The 17,536-nt window shown below is 44.5% G+C and overlaps 2 protein-coding genes across 6 annotated transcripts in view; one reads left to right on the forward strand and one right to left on the reverse strand.

The window, feature by feature from the left end:
* Positions 1-13,266, forward strand: part of Ubp1 (upstream binding protein 1) — a 49,367-nt gene extending 36,101 nt beyond the window's left edge. For 3 of the 4 annotated variants that reach the window (XM_036192585.1, XM_036192581.1, XM_036192582.1), the window contains 8 exons: positions 92-195; positions 2,228-2,282; positions 2,531-2,624; positions 5,220-5,310; positions 6,037-6,155; positions 8,444-8,586; positions 9,234-9,285; positions 11,365-13,266. In XM_036192585.1, coding sequence (XP_036048478.1) covers positions 92-195; positions 2,228-2,282; positions 2,531-2,624; positions 5,220-5,310; positions 6,037-6,155; positions 8,444-8,586; positions 9,234-9,285; positions 11,365-11,402 — 696 coding nt within the window. In that variant the 3' untranslated portion in view covers positions 11,403-13,266. The other variant, XM_036192584.1, reaches the window with a different exon arrangement.
* Positions 12,769-17,536, reverse strand: part of Fbxl2 (F-box and leucine rich repeat protein 2) — a 55,043-nt gene continuing 50,275 nt past the window's right edge. For both annotated transcript variants that reach the window (XM_036192586.1, XM_036192587.1), the window contains 2 exons: positions 15,795-16,007; positions 12,769-15,172 (listed from right to left, as the gene is read on the reverse strand). In XM_036192586.1, coding sequence (XP_036048479.1) covers positions 15,065-15,172; positions 15,795-16,007 — 321 coding nt within the window. In that variant the 3' untranslated portion in view covers positions 12,769-15,064. The remainder of the gene's footprint in view (positions 15,173-15,794; positions 16,008-17,536) is intronic.

The following is a 17,536-nucleotide window of genomic DNA, read 5'->3' on the forward strand; positions in this document are numbered from 1 at the left end:
GCATTGGGTCAGTTAGAGACCAGATAACACAAGTGCTTCTTCCACACATTTAAGAAGCATGTTGTTAACTCATTTCTGTTTCTATCCTTAGTGCTCTCCATGGCCTGACACCCCCACAGCCTATGTGAATAACAGCCCTTCCCCAGCGCCCACATTCACCTCCTCACAGCAGAGCACGTGCAGTATCCCAGACAGGTATCTGGTTTGTGTGGCCGTGTGCTTGCACTTAACCGTTGCTCCTGCAAGTCCCCATCCATGCGGCCTCATTTATGTGTGTCTGTGTGTTGGGTGGTGGGAAACAGCCTGTACTCATATGAGTCTTCACCTGACAGTCTTTGTGCATCTTGTCCTGTGTCTCACTTTGACAAAAACAGAAACTGCAGAAAGGGTTGGAGGGGCGTTTTCTCCAGAGACGGAAACAGGAAGATTTGAGTTTGAGGCCAGCTTGGGGGTTGTATAACAAGACCCTATCTGAACAGGGAGGGAGAGGAATTTTTAAGATTTTAAGAGCCAGGGAATTGTCTTTGAAAGATTTAAACAATCACTAACGGGATACACAGTTAAGGACACAGGGTGACTGGTTGATGTGAGGCTCTGATATGAATTGTTAAGATGACATTGATTACAAAGCACAGTGGGCTTTAAGTTAACCACATGACATAGGTTATTTTTTTCCACACTGTTTCTTACCCTCTCGGCTAGTGTAGTTTTAGGTGAGTATTTAATATTAAAGGAAAGACTCTGGGTTTTCTTAAGACTATGGTGGCTTTTGAATCAGGACCTCTGGATTTTGTTGAGTGTGTTACCTGGCAGTTGAGGGCCCAGGGAGCTCAGAGTGGGAGCTGTATAGGCCTGAGGCTTCTATAAGCCTTCAGCTCCTGCAGCCTTGCTGGAGGACAGTAGTTCAGAACTTCCTGCTTCTAGGAAGTTTCTTATGGAGCAGAAAAATTATAAAAGCTGGAGATAGCAGGGGAAAGTTCTCTTTAAATGCTCTAGTCTTGTTAACAGGGTCTGTTAAAACCTACAAAAATCCTTCTTTTTCTCTGTAGAGATGGGAAAACTAGCCAGGAGCCTGTTTTCATGTAGCAGTTTTGTCTACAAGTAGAAAAATTCACGCCAGGTGTGGTGATGCACACCTTTAATCCCAGCACTCGAGAGGCAGAGGCAGGCAGATCTCTGAGTTCGAGGCCAGCCTGGGCTACAGAGTGACTTCCAGGACAGCTAGGGCTACACCAAGAAACCCTGTCTGTTAAAACAAAACAGCAAGCCGGACGGTGGTTGGTGCACGCCTTTAATCCCAGCACTTGGGAGGCAGAGCCAGGCAGATCTCTGTGAGTTCAAGGCCAGCCTGGGCTACAGAGTTCGTTCCAGGAAAGGCACAAAGATACACAGAGAAACCCTGTCTTGAAAAATAAAGATAAAAAAATTTTAAAAAAACAAGTAGAAAAATTATCATGGACAAGGGAGACCAGAGAGCCAATGTGTAGCACACAAGAAGTCTCTTGTGTTTCCTGTCTGGGTATGTTAACAAATTGCTGTGATCTGAGAGATGAGCTTTGAATTGTATACCTTAGTTTTCTAGATGTTTCCTGAGAGCCCACTGTGTTCCCAGCATGGTCCCAGGTGCTAAGATATTTGGATGACCGGACAAATTCCTGTTGGAAGGGGCTTAAGTTCTGGTGAATGGAGAATAATGTAAGGTATAGGCAGTGGAGAGATGGTGCTGAGAAAGGAACCCTGCTCAGGAATGGGCAAGGTGCCTGTTCTCTGAAATAATCTGCAGTTTTCTTTATACCTTAGACTCACAAGAATGGTGGCAGGTGTTTGTTTCATTTCCTCATTTCTCATGGGTGGATATATTAATTAAAGACAAAGAGTTGTATATTTAGTTAGGATCACTGTTTCATCACTGTTTCCTAGAGCCTATTTTATTAGTGTTCACAGTTATTTTTAGCTGTGTCTCATTTAATTTCCCGTATTTTCCGAACTCAGATGAATGCATACCTTCCTTATTTTCCTGGCACCCATCAAGAACTCAAGGGCACACTTTTCACTCAGTGCTGCTGTCAGCCTTGTCTCATCCTCTGTGCTCGCCCTACTGTGTGCAGTCTCTCACGCTTACACAGCTCTTTCCACGGTGTCGTCCTATTTCAAATGACCTGTGCACTAACCTTTCGTTTCCTGACTTTAAAAAAAAAATTAAAAACTGTTCTTTTCCTTTCTCCAGCAATTCTTCATCCCCAAATCACCAGGGAGATGGAGTTGCACAGGTGTCTGGGGAAGTAAGTATCTTCCTTGCAAGTGTTCAATACTGCTAAGGTCCTGCTCTTTAAACACTCTGACCAAGATGTGTGGGTTGCTCAGTCATCAGCTGTGTTTTCTCTTCAGACTTAAGGCCCTTTGAGTTTTGCTTTTAAACATGCTTCATGACATGCCAGTGACTTGGGGTTTGTTTTAGTTTGGGTTTTGGTTTTTGTTTTTAAGCTTAAATGGTTCTGTCTATGCTCACTTTTTTTTTCTTCATTAATAGCAAATTCAGCCTTCAGCTACAACCCAGGAAACACAGCAGTGGCTGCTCAAAAACAGGTTCTCTTCCTACACAAGACTGTTTTCTAATTTTTCAGGTATGTATGTGTGCGTGGATACATGACAGTATTTTGTTAGTATGTTTTTGTGTTTTTAACTAAGAATTTGTCTCCAGGTTTTCCTCGGTTGTGACTCCCTGTTAAATTCTTTCCAAACAATGAAATTTATTTAACATTGTTCCAGTCCACTCAAGACAGTTTTTTGTGATACTTTCATTCTATTTATTTTAATTACTTTAAAATTATGTGTGTATGTGTGTGCCTGTGTCTAGGTATATGCATGTGAGTGTGGGTGCCCACAGAAACCAGAAGTATCAGAACCCCCGAAGCTGGAGTTAGTGGTTGTGATTTCCCCAACATAGGTGCTAGGACCTGAACTGTGGTCTTAACTGGTGAGCCATCTCCCCAGCCCCAATTCTAACTTACTTTGAGATAGTATTTTCTTTTTCTTTTTCTTTTTTTTTAAAGATTTATTTATTTATTACATATATAGTATTCTGCCTGCATGTGTCCCTGCAGGCCAGAAGAGGGCACCAGATCTCACTACAGATGGTTGTGAACCATCATGTAGTTGCTGGGAATCGAACTCAGGACCTCTGGAAGAGTAGTTGGTGCTCTTAACCACTGAGCCATTTCTCCAGCCCCGAGATAGTATTTTCTTTATGATAAACTATAAAGACAGTTTGAAGATGATCCAGCATGCATTCCATTCACTCAATGTCTCACAAAATTATAGCATCCCAGCCAGCAGTTAGCCCCGTCCTGGGTGCATAGATCTGTTAGTGTGCTGTGAGTGTAGATCTGTGCAGCCATCACTGCAGATAGATACAGAGGTAGGGTGTCTGTCTGCCCAGCTGCTCTCTGTCCTGCTGAATCTTTGTAACATCATTCGTCCCCTATCCACACACACTGAACTGTCCTGCCGATGACTTGATCATTCTAAGAATGTTAAATAGAAGCCTGCAGGATATGGCTCTTTGAATCTGGCCTTTTCTTCCCTGGCCTTATGATCTCAGATCCTACAAGGCCACCCTGTATCCTGTGGTTTTAGCCTTTTCACATAGAGCAGTATCTCATTTGTGTGCTTTTGCTCAAGTGTGGGTGTCATAGATAGCCTACTCTTTTTTCTGCACAGGAAACTGAAGGGAATGCTCTGGTGGGACTTTAGGTGTCAAGCGGCATTGCCCAGGTAGTATGGTTGTTGGAGAGCACGCAGGAGGCAGGGCAATCTTCAAAATGTTTGTGTGGCCCTTGTGCCTTTCCCCATAGTACATTCTGAGAACTGCTGGGCCGGAGATGCAGCAGCCAGCATTCCTTTCGTGTGGGCGGGGGGAGGCACTGAAACGGTTTTAAGAGGACAGACATGTGTGCACATACCCAGCTGAAGGAAACAAACAGTGGGGTTTCTATTAGGTCATTTATTGTATTGTTTGTGCGTTGAGTTACTCCTTGTGTAGCTCTTGGACGCTAAAATTAAAATGTCACATGGAAGTAATTTGCTAGCTGTGATCCACATATTTATATGGTTAAATAAAGCCTTTAATACGTGAAAAACTAGAAATGACAGAATTCAAGATGAGGGGAGGGCTTTCATGAGTCAGTCACGTGTCAGAAAGAACTGTGACACACCATCTGTCCCTTTCTCTTCTTGGGTTACAGTTGTCACAGCTGGGAGCCCTGCTTCAGAGCTGTGTGTAATGACTCCAGTAGATGAGAGAACTTCTTTCTCTGCTATTTCATTCCAAGAGTGACTTCATAATAACTCACAGCATGGACGTTAGGATCTCTAGTCTTGATACTCTTTACAAACTAGAACTCCATCTGGCTCACCCTTTTGAGCCTATGAAACAAAGACAACCCCATTATCTTGTTACATATGGGAGTAGATATCATTATATGAAATCATACCTTCTTAATTATGGAAGTATGGGTCTTGACTGATACTAAAAGTTAAAAACAAGGTTTTGTGGACATATCCAAGGATAATAAAAAGTATGGAGGACATGTCAAGGACTTCCTTTGACCACTCCAACTTAGCTGTGGCCCGATGCTTGTGCAGTCTTGTATCCACGTCTTCCTTACACATACTGGCCTTTTGTTGCTTTTAAGGCCAAGGACTTATGGAAGAGATCTTAAGGAACAGAGTATTCTCTACTAGGCTTGTGTTCCTATTAGAACTGACTGTGGAGATGGAGCTATAATAGAGTGTCATAACTTAAATTGTGTAACGAGACCTGGTCTCCACTTTGCTTACCACTCCACTCACTGGTGGCTTTGGGCAAGTTCTCCAGATGCTATGATTCCATTTATGATTTTAAAAAAAGAGAAGGATGGCAGGGCTGGGGTGGTGTTTTACACGTCAGGCTGGGGTCAGAAACATGGGTAGCCATAGCCCAGCAACAAGGAAAGAAAGGCAGTATGGGAATCTTGTATTGTGAGCACACGGGCCTTTTGACACCTTGTGACCATAGCATGTTGTTTCTCAGAAGGACAGATGTTTGTTACTCATGGGTGTGTGTAATTCAGGACACCTGATGCTGCTTAGAAGGACAGAACCATATGAAGACAGAGCCCCATGAAACACCTGCCGTATCCATCCCCTGCTTATTTGAGGATCTCTCTGCTATTTTCCAGGTGCCGACTTATTAAAGCTGACAAAGGAGGATTTAGTTCAGATTTGTGGTGCAGCCGATGGAATTCGGCTCTATAATTCCCTGAAGTCAAGGTAAAATACTGTAGACTGTTCTATGAGAAATGAGAATGGACCTTTCTCTGCGTGGGGGATTTGGTGGGCAGAATGTGTTTCCACGCTAGGTTGGCGTGTGCCTGTGTGCGCCACCGAGTATCGGCAACTTCGTGCTCACGAGAAGACTGTTTTGTGTACACCTTCAGGGCAGGCACTGATGAGGGCAGAGGTAGACTAAGACTGGTAGCAATGCACATGGGCAGGACTGATTTCTTGAAGACGACTGGGTTTGTTGCCAAGAAAACAAAACTTCTAATTTAGGTGAGCTCTACAGAATCTATGGTTTTCAAGGTCATGATTATTTGTTAAGCAGTTATTAAATGTGAACTTGTAACTGTCAATTAGAATGCTACACCTGTGGCTGTGCTGGCTTTGAGACCTATTGCCTGCCATTCCTGTCTCTAGACTTGTGTGGTGAGAGTTTAGTAACTCGAGCCTTACCCCTTGCAGATTGCTTAATCAATCTTGAAACTTAAATTTACCAGCATCTGACAGACCATCTCAATGGTTTAGAGTCTGGACCTGTGGTAATTGTTGTGAGGTGTGTGGTTTTATATTTTTATTAGGAAATTATCTTGCATAATGAAATAACACTGTAAAGTTCTCATAAGGAAAAATAGGCCTTAGATTCCTGTAGTTGTTGATTGTACATGTGCTGAGGCCACTTCCTCTCATAGTCTCATTGATGGCATCTTCTGATTACAGGTCAGTTAGGCCCCGCTTAACCATCTATGTCTGCCAGGAGCAGCCGAATAGCACTGTGCTGCAGGAGCAGCCACAAGCTGCAGGCAGTGGAGGCGAGAGTGGCAGTGGGACACCCTGCGGTGGGTATTGAGGGCACTTGAGGTCTCCTGTCCTTACTAAGACGGTCAGGAATGAACTGGTGCAGGATTGTGGAGTTCCCACTACAGAGCTGACAGACGCAGCTGTAGGGCCATGTCCTCGGGAAAGGAAGAATTAGAACTTCTCTTAGTTCTCCGCTGTGCATGCTGTAGATCTCTTTTTTATATAGCTCTATGCATGAAATGCCAGGAAACAATACGATAACTTGAACATGTTGAGACCTCTCTGAGTGAATGTAACATTACCAGCTTGCTGGGGAAACAAGAGGGTTTCTCTTTCTTCCCCCATTTCATTGACTAGATGGGGAGAGGGGCCTTATCACACATGAACAAATGGGAGTCTATGTAGCAGTCTTCCTCCAGTTGTAGACCCATCTGGGGTGAGACCCATCCATTGTGTTCCATGCAGGTCGGAAGGTGGGTGATATGTCTTTGGTCAGTGTTAGCACAGTTGCATAGCTTACCTTGTGACTAAAGAGGACTTCTAATCCTGCAGATTTATCTCAGTTGGACAATATGAAGAAGTCTGGCCTCTCCCGTCTCTTTCCTCCCTCCTTTGAATATAAAAATTCTGGGAAAGGGAGAGGCTAGACAAGGTTTTACTAAGTAGTCTAAGCTAACCTCAGAGCTGCCATTCCCCTGCCTCATCCTCCAAAGTACTGGGATTACAGATGTGCATCCTCTCACTTGCACAGTGGTAGTAATGTCCCCTATTCTCACGTTCTGAAACAGAATGAAGGTGACACTCAGCTTCAGAGAAACATGTATTGTGGGATTCAGAGAGGCAGTTACTTACCCTGATAGTGGGTAGAGCTCTGAAAAATACTTTGTGGCTTGGATTTCTTTAAATAATTGGAAGAGTTGTAAATCACAGCTGTTGGCCTTTACATTTATGTCCTTTAACTCCAGGTATGAGCTGTGACTTTTAAGATGGAAGACACAAATTCTTAAAGGAGCCCCCTGTATCACTTCATTGTACACATCATCCCATTTTTGCCAGGAGTATAGTGCTACGGAAGACGTGTCCTCAGAGATGAGTGCTGGCAGGGGTGGGAGATAGGCGGAGACACTGGGCACCTTTACCCGTGACCATCCACATCAGTGAACTTCAACCACAGGGGTTTTCTGCACCGAACTCTGCCATCACAGCATGTGGACAGTGGCTTTGACCCTGTTCCCATAAACAGAAAGTTACTTCCACTTAATTAAAAGAGCCAGAGGGCAGGAACTAGTCCCCAGTCATTGATATGGTAATCCTTCAGAGTTACCTTTAGTTTTGAGTTTTAATCCAAAAGCTTTTCCAAGTGCGAAATTAGTGAACATTCCTGTACACAGAGCTGCTCAGTTGGGAAGCCAACTTTTCAGTTTCTCTATTGCAGATCCATACCTGGCTTGAGTCAGTGGTTGAGCAATAATCCCTTGAGTGACGCTCACACTGCTGAGTTAAGTCATGGGCATAAATAACAGAACAGTGGATGTTGACCTGAGGCCGGGACTTTCCCTAAAACAGAACCAGACTTTATTGTCTGTATCCTTATTTCTCATGTGGCGTTGTCTCCATTTCTTTTGATTTGGTGTATATATAGGAGGTGACACAGGGAATTGTTACTCTTAAATCCTCAGTTGGAGAATTACTGGTTCAAACTCCTTTTAGAGTTCTTTTTATGCATCATTAGAAATACATTGTTGTTTAAAAAACAACCAAAAAACCCAGCTTGCTTGCGACATAATTTATACAGCAGACACCTCCCATTGTGTCTACAACACAATGACATCTTAGCTCATGCACAATTTTTTTCATCCTTTGCCCCAATCCATTGTAAGTTCCATTACCCTGATCCCTAATGCTCCTTTTTTTTGTTTGTTTGTTTTTTTCCTAGACAAGGTTTCTCTATGTAGCCTGGGCTGTCTGGAACATACTCTGTAGACCAGTCTGGTTTTGAACTCAAGAGATCTGCCTGCCTCCCAAGCACTGGGATTAAAGGAGTGCACCACCATGTCCAGCTGATGCTTTTTTTTTTAAAACCATTAATATGAGAGACTTTGCAAAAAACTATGAAGTCACATCGTGTAGTACAGGATTAGTATTTATTATACATGACCATAAATAATGTGTTCTTTACTTCAAATAAGGTGGTTGAGATCTTAAGAGGGCAAAGACATGTCACCTTGTCCCTGTTTCTAGTTTACATTTTATTACTTTGGCACCTTGAAAAGGGTGACTGGATAGGTCAAGCATTATTGTTAAAGTGCTTTTTTTTTTTCTTCAGTTTATCATGCAATCTACTTGGAAGAAATGGTTGCCTCAGAAGTTGCTCGAAAACTTGCCTCGGTGTTTAATATTCCTTTCCACCAAATTAACCAGGTTTACAGACAGGGCCCCACTGGCATCCACATTCTTGTTAGTGACCAGGTAAGTAAAACAGGCAATAGTCACGCTTCCTGTCCCAGTGGCACTGGTCTGTATTGTTGGAACTGTAACAAATGCTGCTGACTTCTTTTGCAAGTCTTGATACACATTTTGATCCCAGCTCTTTAAAAATGACTAAGAGTTTATAACCTGGAGTTAGAGCATCTTAGTAGAGAAGGGATAGTCAAGGAAAGCAAACTGAGCTTTCCCTAACCTTTTTGAAATACTTTTGGGGGATCTAAGGTTAAGTGGCAGGCTTCTGTCCTTCCTGGGAGGTGAGGCATTAGATATATTCTCCTTTTATACATTATTGGAAGGGCAGTATTTTTAAAACATGTAATATTACAAGCACAGTCTGCCCCCTGCTCAAGCTATGTTCACTGACAAGCAGTAACAATAGGGAAACAGTCTGCATAATCTTTAAGTCAATATTCATAGGACCTGGCACAACATTCTCCTCAGTGGCTCCAGGGTAACAGGTGTAAACTTTGACTATCTCATACTGCCATCATGAATTATTTGGATCCTATATTTGTGTAAGAAAGATGTAAGGATTATGCTGTTAGTCCTTTAGCCACAGATTTAATCATGTATGGTTAGTTAAGAACCGGTGGGTCTTATACACTTACATGTCTGCTTTATCTTTCTAGATGGTTCAGAACTTTCAAGACGAGAGTTGTTTTTTATTCTCCACAGTGAAAGGTACTTTGCATGTATGTGTGCCTCCACATGTTGTGATTGTGAAGGACAGTGTGCCCCTGATAGCATCTCTCTTGTGTGCGCATAGTCTATTTTTTTGTTTTTGTTTATTCCAGACAGGGTTTCTCTTTGTAGCCCTGGCTGTCCTGGAACTAGCTCTGAAGACCAGGCTGGCCTCCTCTGCCTCCCGAGTGCTAAGATTAAAGGCATATGCCACCACCGCCTAGCTATGTGTGAATATTCTTGAAAAAGATGTCTTTGCTAATTTTAAGAGGTTAGAACATGGATGAGCAGTAATTTTAGTGTTTCTAATAGAAATTATCTGGTAGATATAGGAAGGGTTGACTTTTCTAGATGACTGTCCATTCTGCCAGTGTTTGCTGAGCGTCACATCCAAGACTATGTTAGTGCTAGTGCTTGAATGAAACAAGGACAGTGGGAAAAGTCAGAGTTGGCCACAGGCACAGAAGACAACCAGTATTAGGTGCTGTGGAGAAATAGTGTGGGGCTAATCCGGGAGGGGAAGCATGGGAGCTGTTACAGAAGGCTTTTCTGAGGTGACCTGAAAAATGAGCTGGCCACAGAACTAGCCCAAGGACAGCGTGGGGCTGCGCAGAAGAGTGCACTTGGCTTCTGTGAGGCCTGGAAGAAGGCCATGAGCTGCCATGTAGGATGAGAGTGAGTAGAGGAGAGTAGGGTCAGGGAGAGAGGACCTGGCTTACAGTGATAGCTGGTGGTGATGGTCGTTGAATCTTAGTTCAGATGGATCAGGAAGTCAGTGAAGCGGTTTAAACAAAGGAATAATGGGGTTGGGTTTTTTTTTTACCACTGTGGAAATAACAAGATGGCAAAACTGGAAGCTAAGCAGTCTGTCTAGGCCAGAGGTAATGGGATTGCATGGACATGTGGACAGAGCTCACTGTGCTCCCTATTTGGTGGGGAGTAGTTGTGATTGCCAGGGCAGGTGACCGCCTCATCAGTAAGTAAGGTTGATGCAAAACAACATGGAATGTCAAGCAGGCAGCTAATTGTACCATTCTGAGGTGCCTTGAGCTTGAGTTACTAATTTAGAAATTTGTGGATGGCAGTAGTGACTGAGCTTGGCGGGCTGTACAGCACTAATTCAAGTGAGCTCCAAACTACGAAGTTAGAGAGGGAAGGGATGCGTGAAGGCAGAACACGGGTTAAGATGGTCTCAGCACAGACTCCTCTCCCCTAGAAGAGGACAAGGTCTCAAGTCCCCCTTTTCTGGTAATCACTGCAAAGCAGCAGCCCTAAAGGGTTGAAATGACAATTGCTTTTTATAGCTGATGGTGATATATGCCACTGGCCATCAAGCTACCTGCAGAGCTAAGGCAGCAGTGAACTGGCTCACTTCTTAGTCATGTGCAGAAACAGCTTTAATTTCAAAACTGTATAGCTTTTATCTTACAAAATTCCAAAAAAAAAAAAACAAAAACAAAAACAAACCAGAAACCCATGCTTAATCACATACTTGTATCTTGTGAAACTCGTGGCCGTTTACAGAATTAGTCCTCACAAGACTTCTCTCCAGTCTCAGTTTACTGTTGGTGAGACTTGGTCCACATGAAAGCCTTCATTTCTGTGTTTAGGAATGCCTTCACTGCACCTCACAGTTTTCCAAGGCCATTAGGCAGTCTTGCTAGATATCTGCCTCTGGAGATTCAGTTTTCCAGGAATAGAGATGGAGAAGGAGGGAGGTTCTACAGCAGAACCTGCAGGCTTGCCTGCACATTTGGTGCAGGGCTTTCTCAGCTCTGCCCTCACACAGTGCTTTGGCCTGGTTTACATCTAGCATAAAGGGAAGGGTATCTGCTGCTGTTCTCCCAAGCTCTTCCCTGTAGGGCAAGCAGTGGAGGACCTGGGGTCCCAGAGCAGTGCGTTCCAGGGATGTGTGCATGGAATTGTCCCAGGGAAGCAGAGCTAGAGCAAAGCAAAGCACTTAGCTTTTTATCAAGCTGGAACTTCTGAAGCAGATTGTACATTTCCATCTTTAATACCGTTTCTTTTCTAAGTTTAGTTTGTTTTGTTTTTTAACTTTTTCCCTCTTTTTTTTGGCAGCTGAAAATAATGACGGTATTCACATAATTTTGAAGTGATACCTTATACAGACTGAACTCTATTCAGTACCAAATAAAGTCATGCTTAAAAGTGTGTGAAGACTGAATCCAAGAAGTCTTGGGATTGGATTTTACTGTGAAATGTTTCATATTGAAAACACAAGATGACCTTCCTAATGAGCTGTAGGAGAGACAAGTCTCCTCATTGTCACTGCCACAGCCCAGTACCCTCATGAGAGCGAGCACATCAGTCAACGTGCAACCAGCTCCCGGCCACGGCGTGGGCACAAGTGCCCACTTCCCTAGCAGGGCCATCGGCCAGAGTTCCCGAAGCAGTCTCTGCAGCCTTTGACACTGTAGCGGTTTGAAATGAATGTAAAAACTCAGCCGTGGGCAGTTCCCTTTCTGTGCCAGTCTGGCCTTTGTTGCCTGACCCTTAGCTGACCTGGGTGGAGATAGGGTGTGTTCTCTGGGAGCTGTGCTGCAGACTCGGCGGCATCGGTCAGGCAAGAGGCTGAGCACCTTCTCAGAAGTGATCATGTCTGAAGGTGTACATCCGAGGGGGTCATGCCAGACCAGGGAAGAGCCAAGCAGAGGAGAGGAGCAAGCTATCAGAAGTACCTTGGTGTGAGGTCAGTGTAAACCCTAATAGGTACAAAGACTTGGGTGTTTGGCTTTCGCTTCATGTTTAGCATTTTAGTTTCCAGATTTCACCTTTTACAACCCCGTTGCCTTTTAAACTCACGTGGTTTCCTTTGTTCTCATCTCCCTATTCTCCATCCCCGCCCCACCCAGTACACACTTAAGCCTCCCGAGTAGCTGGGACTCCAGGTACTACTTGTTCTGTGCCTGACTCTGTTCTTAAACATGTTTAAAGCCCTTCCCCAGACATTAGAACTAGGTGATCTAACAGGGGAAACAAAGTATTATTATTGTTGATAGCTTCTGACTTGGTGTTAAAGGGATCTTTGTTTTGAATGAGACACAAGTACCCATGGAAACACTAGATGTCACAACAAGACACTAAAAGGTACCATAACACCCCCCTCCCTCGCTCCTCCCCTCAGATGCTGAGTTTCAGTACAATCATGGATATTTCTCTGGTGATTAGTTAGGAGCTGTTAAGGTGTCCTGCTGCTTTGTAACAGGTGTGCCTCTGTAGGATCACATGTGCTCGCATACCACTCTCGAAGGGAGTCTTTGCCTTTTCCCTCCCCATCACCACCTCTCCAGAGTTCATCAGCAAACATTTTGTGAGGCCTGTGGCAGGTCTGAGTTTTAAGAAACTTTTTTCCATTTTAATTAATTATGTAGCATCTCTGCCCATTCACTCAGCTGCTGGCTGTGAATGTCGGTCTGACCCTTGTTCAGGTGGGTAGGAATGACTACTTCAGTGGGTAACGGCTTTAACGTCTTGCATTTTATTCATAATGGGGGTTAATTATTTGCCACAAACTAAACTGTCTCCATGTTTTCATCTTGGGCTTGGCAGCGCTGTGGCTCTGCAGCCCTTCAGGAGGGGAGCGTTCCCATCTGCCCTTCCCTTTGCTTTTGTGACCACATGCTTTCTGTACCAGTCACTTATTTAGGAAAGAAGCGAATTTATCTCTGAATTGTTTTTAGAGTTTTGCTTGTCTGTCTGTTAGCTTTCTTTTTCGGATCTCATGATTTATGGAACAATAAATGTCATTTAATGCTGTGTGCTATTTTGAATTCCTGATCAGGTTTTAGAAGTGGGGTGAAAGTACTTACAAGCTCCTCAGACTTGAAACTGTGCTGAGCAGCACAAAGTGCTAGTCTGTCTCAGTGAAACTGTACAGAACCCACAGCACCAGCAGTTTGCTCCTTTGGTTACTAGGATGTACAGTTGAGTGTAATAAATGTTTTCTGACTGTTTTGTAAACGTGTCACTCATTTGAAAGCCAAGTTGTGCTGCTATCTCAGGCCACCCTGCGGGCTGCCCCGCCCCCTTTCCGCTGCTTCCCACCAAGGTGGGGCTACAGGAACTACCCCACCTTACAGAAGACAAGTCAGGCTTTCTGACAGTCTGTGAGTGAAGGTGTGGTCACTGAGCACAAGTCCTACATCTATCATAGGCTGCACTCTAGCTCAGAAAGATGTGTCTCTCTGATGTTTCATGAACTTATTTCTGTTAATCACTGGAGCAAGTCTAGTACACGCTTCACACTTCCCTCACCCCTAACAGTTACTTAAATGGCTGTTGTGATATTCATACAGCCTTCAAACCAGGGAGTGCTGCAGCATATCCTGAGGTGGTCAAACCCACAGTAAGCCAATGCTTACAAGGGGTCTGAGGAATTTCCAGGGTGTATGTGTGTGCTTGCTTTCCCTCTGAGAATGCAGCTGAGGCAGCGTGTACAGATGTTGTAACCCTGTCCACAGAAACAGCGCATTTTTGCAGTTTTGGCTGGGGAGGGATTGCTAGGAAGGTTCAGCTACCATTAACCCCTGAAGTCACATTGAAGATGGTGCTAAGTGTTGACAGCACGCAGCAGCCAGCAGCCGTAGTACAAGTCTGGGCATCCTACCCTAGTCTGGGCAATAGAGAAATGCCTGTGTTTGGAAAGGGGCTTTGCTCAGATTTGCCAGCTTGAGCATCACAGCAGTAAAGCCTCTGACTAATTCTAGGGAGCACTGTAAGGGCTTGATAGGAGCTTAAAAGGTGCCAACACTGGTTTTTCATGTGGGAAGCTTTAATTTAGTTCTGGTATGATCTCTAAAAATTCAGTCAATTTAAAAAAAAAAATCCGTTCTACATGCATCCATTCATTAATTTTACTTGATTATATTATAGATAACTTAAGCCTTAATTCTGTATTTCTTCAAGGTTCCCCGAAATTTTTTTGAGAAGTGTGGACATGATTGGCTTTTTTTTCCCCTTTACAAAAATTCACTGTATGCTGTAGCACATGGCAGGGCTTATCATTTCCAATAGGACAGCGTAAAGTAGGTTGCTTTGTTTACTTTTGGGTCTCTAGAATTGGATGCGACAAGTTGACACAAACAGAAAGGTGAAGATCCTGCCCCACCCAGTTTAGAAGTCCTCATCTCTTTGGTGTCTTATGGAAATGTGTTAGCATGCCTTTCACACACGTGTCTACACGTGAATCTACCACCCAGTTTAGAAGTCCTCATCTCTTTGGTGTCTTATGGAAATGTGCTAGCATGCCTTTCACACATGTGTCTACACATGAAACCACCAGCCACTCTGAGTTTGCGGTACAGTCACGTTGATAAAGGCGCAATTTAGTCTTCAAAGGGAAAAGTCCTGCAAACAGTAGGAATCATTATGAATTAAAGTAGGCCACTGGCTTAAGGACCAGGTAGAAAACCACAGGTTCTTTGCTCTGTTCAGGTTATGCTAACACTGAAGGTCTGTGGAGGATGCTGGCAAAGCCGGTGAGGCTCATGTGCCCAGGCAGATACCCACTTCTAAAGGGCTCTGGGTTGCTTGTGTGGTCTTGGCTGCACCACACCGCTCTTGCCACATAGTAACTGACACTGATTTGCTTGCAGCCCAGCCAACGTTAAGGTGAGTGGTATCACCAGTTACTGTGATCTGTGCCAAAGTCTTTTACCTGTAATGCTTTCCCAATGGAGTGTTGAGATTGGATGATGGTGGCGCAGTCAGGAGACTGGTCTAACCTGGAAGATGGGGCCCTTGGCCTAAGCAGCTGCTGTCAGAGTATGACACAGCATCTGCACAGTCGATGTCCGCTTCCTGCCACTGCTGGTGGAGGGGTGACTGGAGCAAAGTAGGCATGGACTTTGACATGAGGAAGCTGAGCCTGGAAGGAGACGGAAAAGGGGGAATAGTCAGCCCTGGTATTAGGATTCTTGGATAACCACCTATGAGAACCTGAAGTCATTTAAAATGGATTCTACCTTAATAATAGGAAGGTAGACTGCTGTAAGCTAGAACTGCTCCCATCACACTCTCTTCTACCTCCAAAGTCCAGCCCCTTCTAAAGACAAGTGGAAACAGTCTTCCAGTGGCCATGATTGCCCATTTGTAAATGGGCCCCATACGTAAAACAATAGGTGACCTTTGTGGCTCTCCCTAGGTGGAAGCTTGTGAAGGTGCCAATCACCAGACCACATGGAGCCTCCACCTCCAAGAACAGATGTGAAGAAGCCTAAGGAAGTGCTGTGTAATCAGACCAGTTTGCATGAACACAACAGACTGGAGAAGTGGATGTAGTTTGTTTTTTAAAGTACAATGTGTGCAGTAGTGTGAGTGCATGCCACAGGATGTATGTGGAGGTCAGAAAACATTTGGGAATTGGTTCTAGTCTACTTTGTGTGTTCTTGGACTTGAATTCAGGAAGACAGCTTGGCACAAGCACCTTCACCAGCCTAGGTCTTGATTTCTGTGCATCCCTCAGTTGCTAAGCAGGGCCTCACACCTACCCGCATGCGCTTGATGCCTGCGCGGGTGACCTGCTGGCAGTCGTACAGCTCCAGGCGCTGTAAGCCGCGGCAGTTCTCCAGGTGCTCCAGTGCAGTGTCTGTGACAAGGAGGCAGTTGTCCAGCTCCAGGACCCGCAGTCTCTCATGCCCACACGTGCTGCTGCTAAGGTGCAGGATCCCTTCATCTGTGATGAGCTCACAGTGGGACAAGCTCTGGGGATGGGAAAGAAATGTTCTTTCAGAGGACCCTCATTGCAGGCTCCAGCTAGTAAGAGCTGGGGGACTGCTTGCTGTGGTGTGAAGTGTGTGTTTGTCCTCTGAGAAGCACATGATGGCAGTTTTGTGCCATGGGTTGGGGAGGGCCACCTTTATGGATGAATGAAAGATGTAAGGGCTGTTCTACAAAAGCCTCATCAGATTGACAGCCTGCTGTTCTTCAATCCCCCAGCATCCAGTACTGCAGAAAACAGTTTGGGGTTTTCTGTAAGACCAGCACAAAATGGCCATGACAGTTTTCTTGTCCAGGGAGGAGCTGACAAGGCCGAGTTTGCTGTACCTGGGCCATAGCAGCTAACTTTTAACCAAAAATAAGGAAATGTATGTTTCAGGGGGGATTTCAAAGTTTACCCCCTTGAGCAATTTTCTGGCCCAATTCACCATTTGAGTCAAGGCTTCCCCAGTAAAGCCAGTGGTTTTGGTACCCTTGTTCCTTTAAAACATACAGGGCTGGAGAGGCGGCTCGGTAGCTAAAGCACAAGCTCTTCCAGAGGACTTGGTTCTCAGAGCCCATGTAAGGTGGCTCACAACTGCTTGTAACTCTGGCTACAGGTGGGTCCAATGCTTTGGCGTCCATGAGCACCCACAGTCACATGCACTTACCCTAGCATAGAGATAATACACACATTAAAAAGTACAGGTGGCCAAGACCCTGACCCATAGTCATATATCATTAACCTCTTGGAAGTAGTAATAATAAAGGTTACAAAAGTAATGGGTAGTTTACACAGCCAAGTTTACTTAGTAACTTCAGGCTGGACAGTTTCTTCACTGTGAAGATGGAAAATCTACACTAATATAAAAGTTCTTCGGGGGCTGGAGAGATAGCTTAGAGGTTAAGAGCACCAACTGCTCTTCCAGAGGTCTTGAGTTCAATTCCCAGCACCTACATGGTGGCTCACAACCATCTGTAATGAGATCTGGCGCCCTATTCTGTATAAATAAATAAATCTTTAAAAAGAAAAGTTCTTCTGAGGGGAAAAGAAACAGAGTGCCTGAGAGCAAGTGGCTGACAGGTTTACCATGAGGAAGAGACTATGAGGTGATGTCTGAGGTATTGGGGCAGAATAGGAAAGGGCAGAGTATGCTGCGATGCCCCTGCTGAGGGACAAGAATGTCAGGTTCAGAGCTTAGCAGCAGACAGGATGTCCCTGGATGGACAGAGATTCCCCGGATGTGCAGGCCATGTAAGTCAGTGCATGGCAGAAGTGGATGTCAGAGGACAGTTGGGGGCATTGGCTGTTTCCTATCACCACTTGGGTCAAGCTTGGCAGCAAACACCCTTCCCCACTGAGCCTGCCCATGGCTTTTCTTTTGATCCCAGGGTTACTGGGACTATGATGTTACACTTCTCAGAAAGCTCATCAGTATAGAATCCTGTTAATTCTTTAAATGTTAGGAAGAATTCTAAGCAAATCCATTTGTATATGAACATTTGGGGGAATTTAGAGATTATAGGTGAATTT

This window comes from Onychomys torridus, chromosome 7 (genome assembly GCF_903995425.1).
Source record: "Onychomys torridus chromosome 7, mOncTor1.1, whole genome shotgun sequence".
Taxonomy (NCBI): Eukaryota; Metazoa; Chordata; class Mammalia; order Rodentia; family Cricetidae; genus Onychomys; species Onychomys torridus.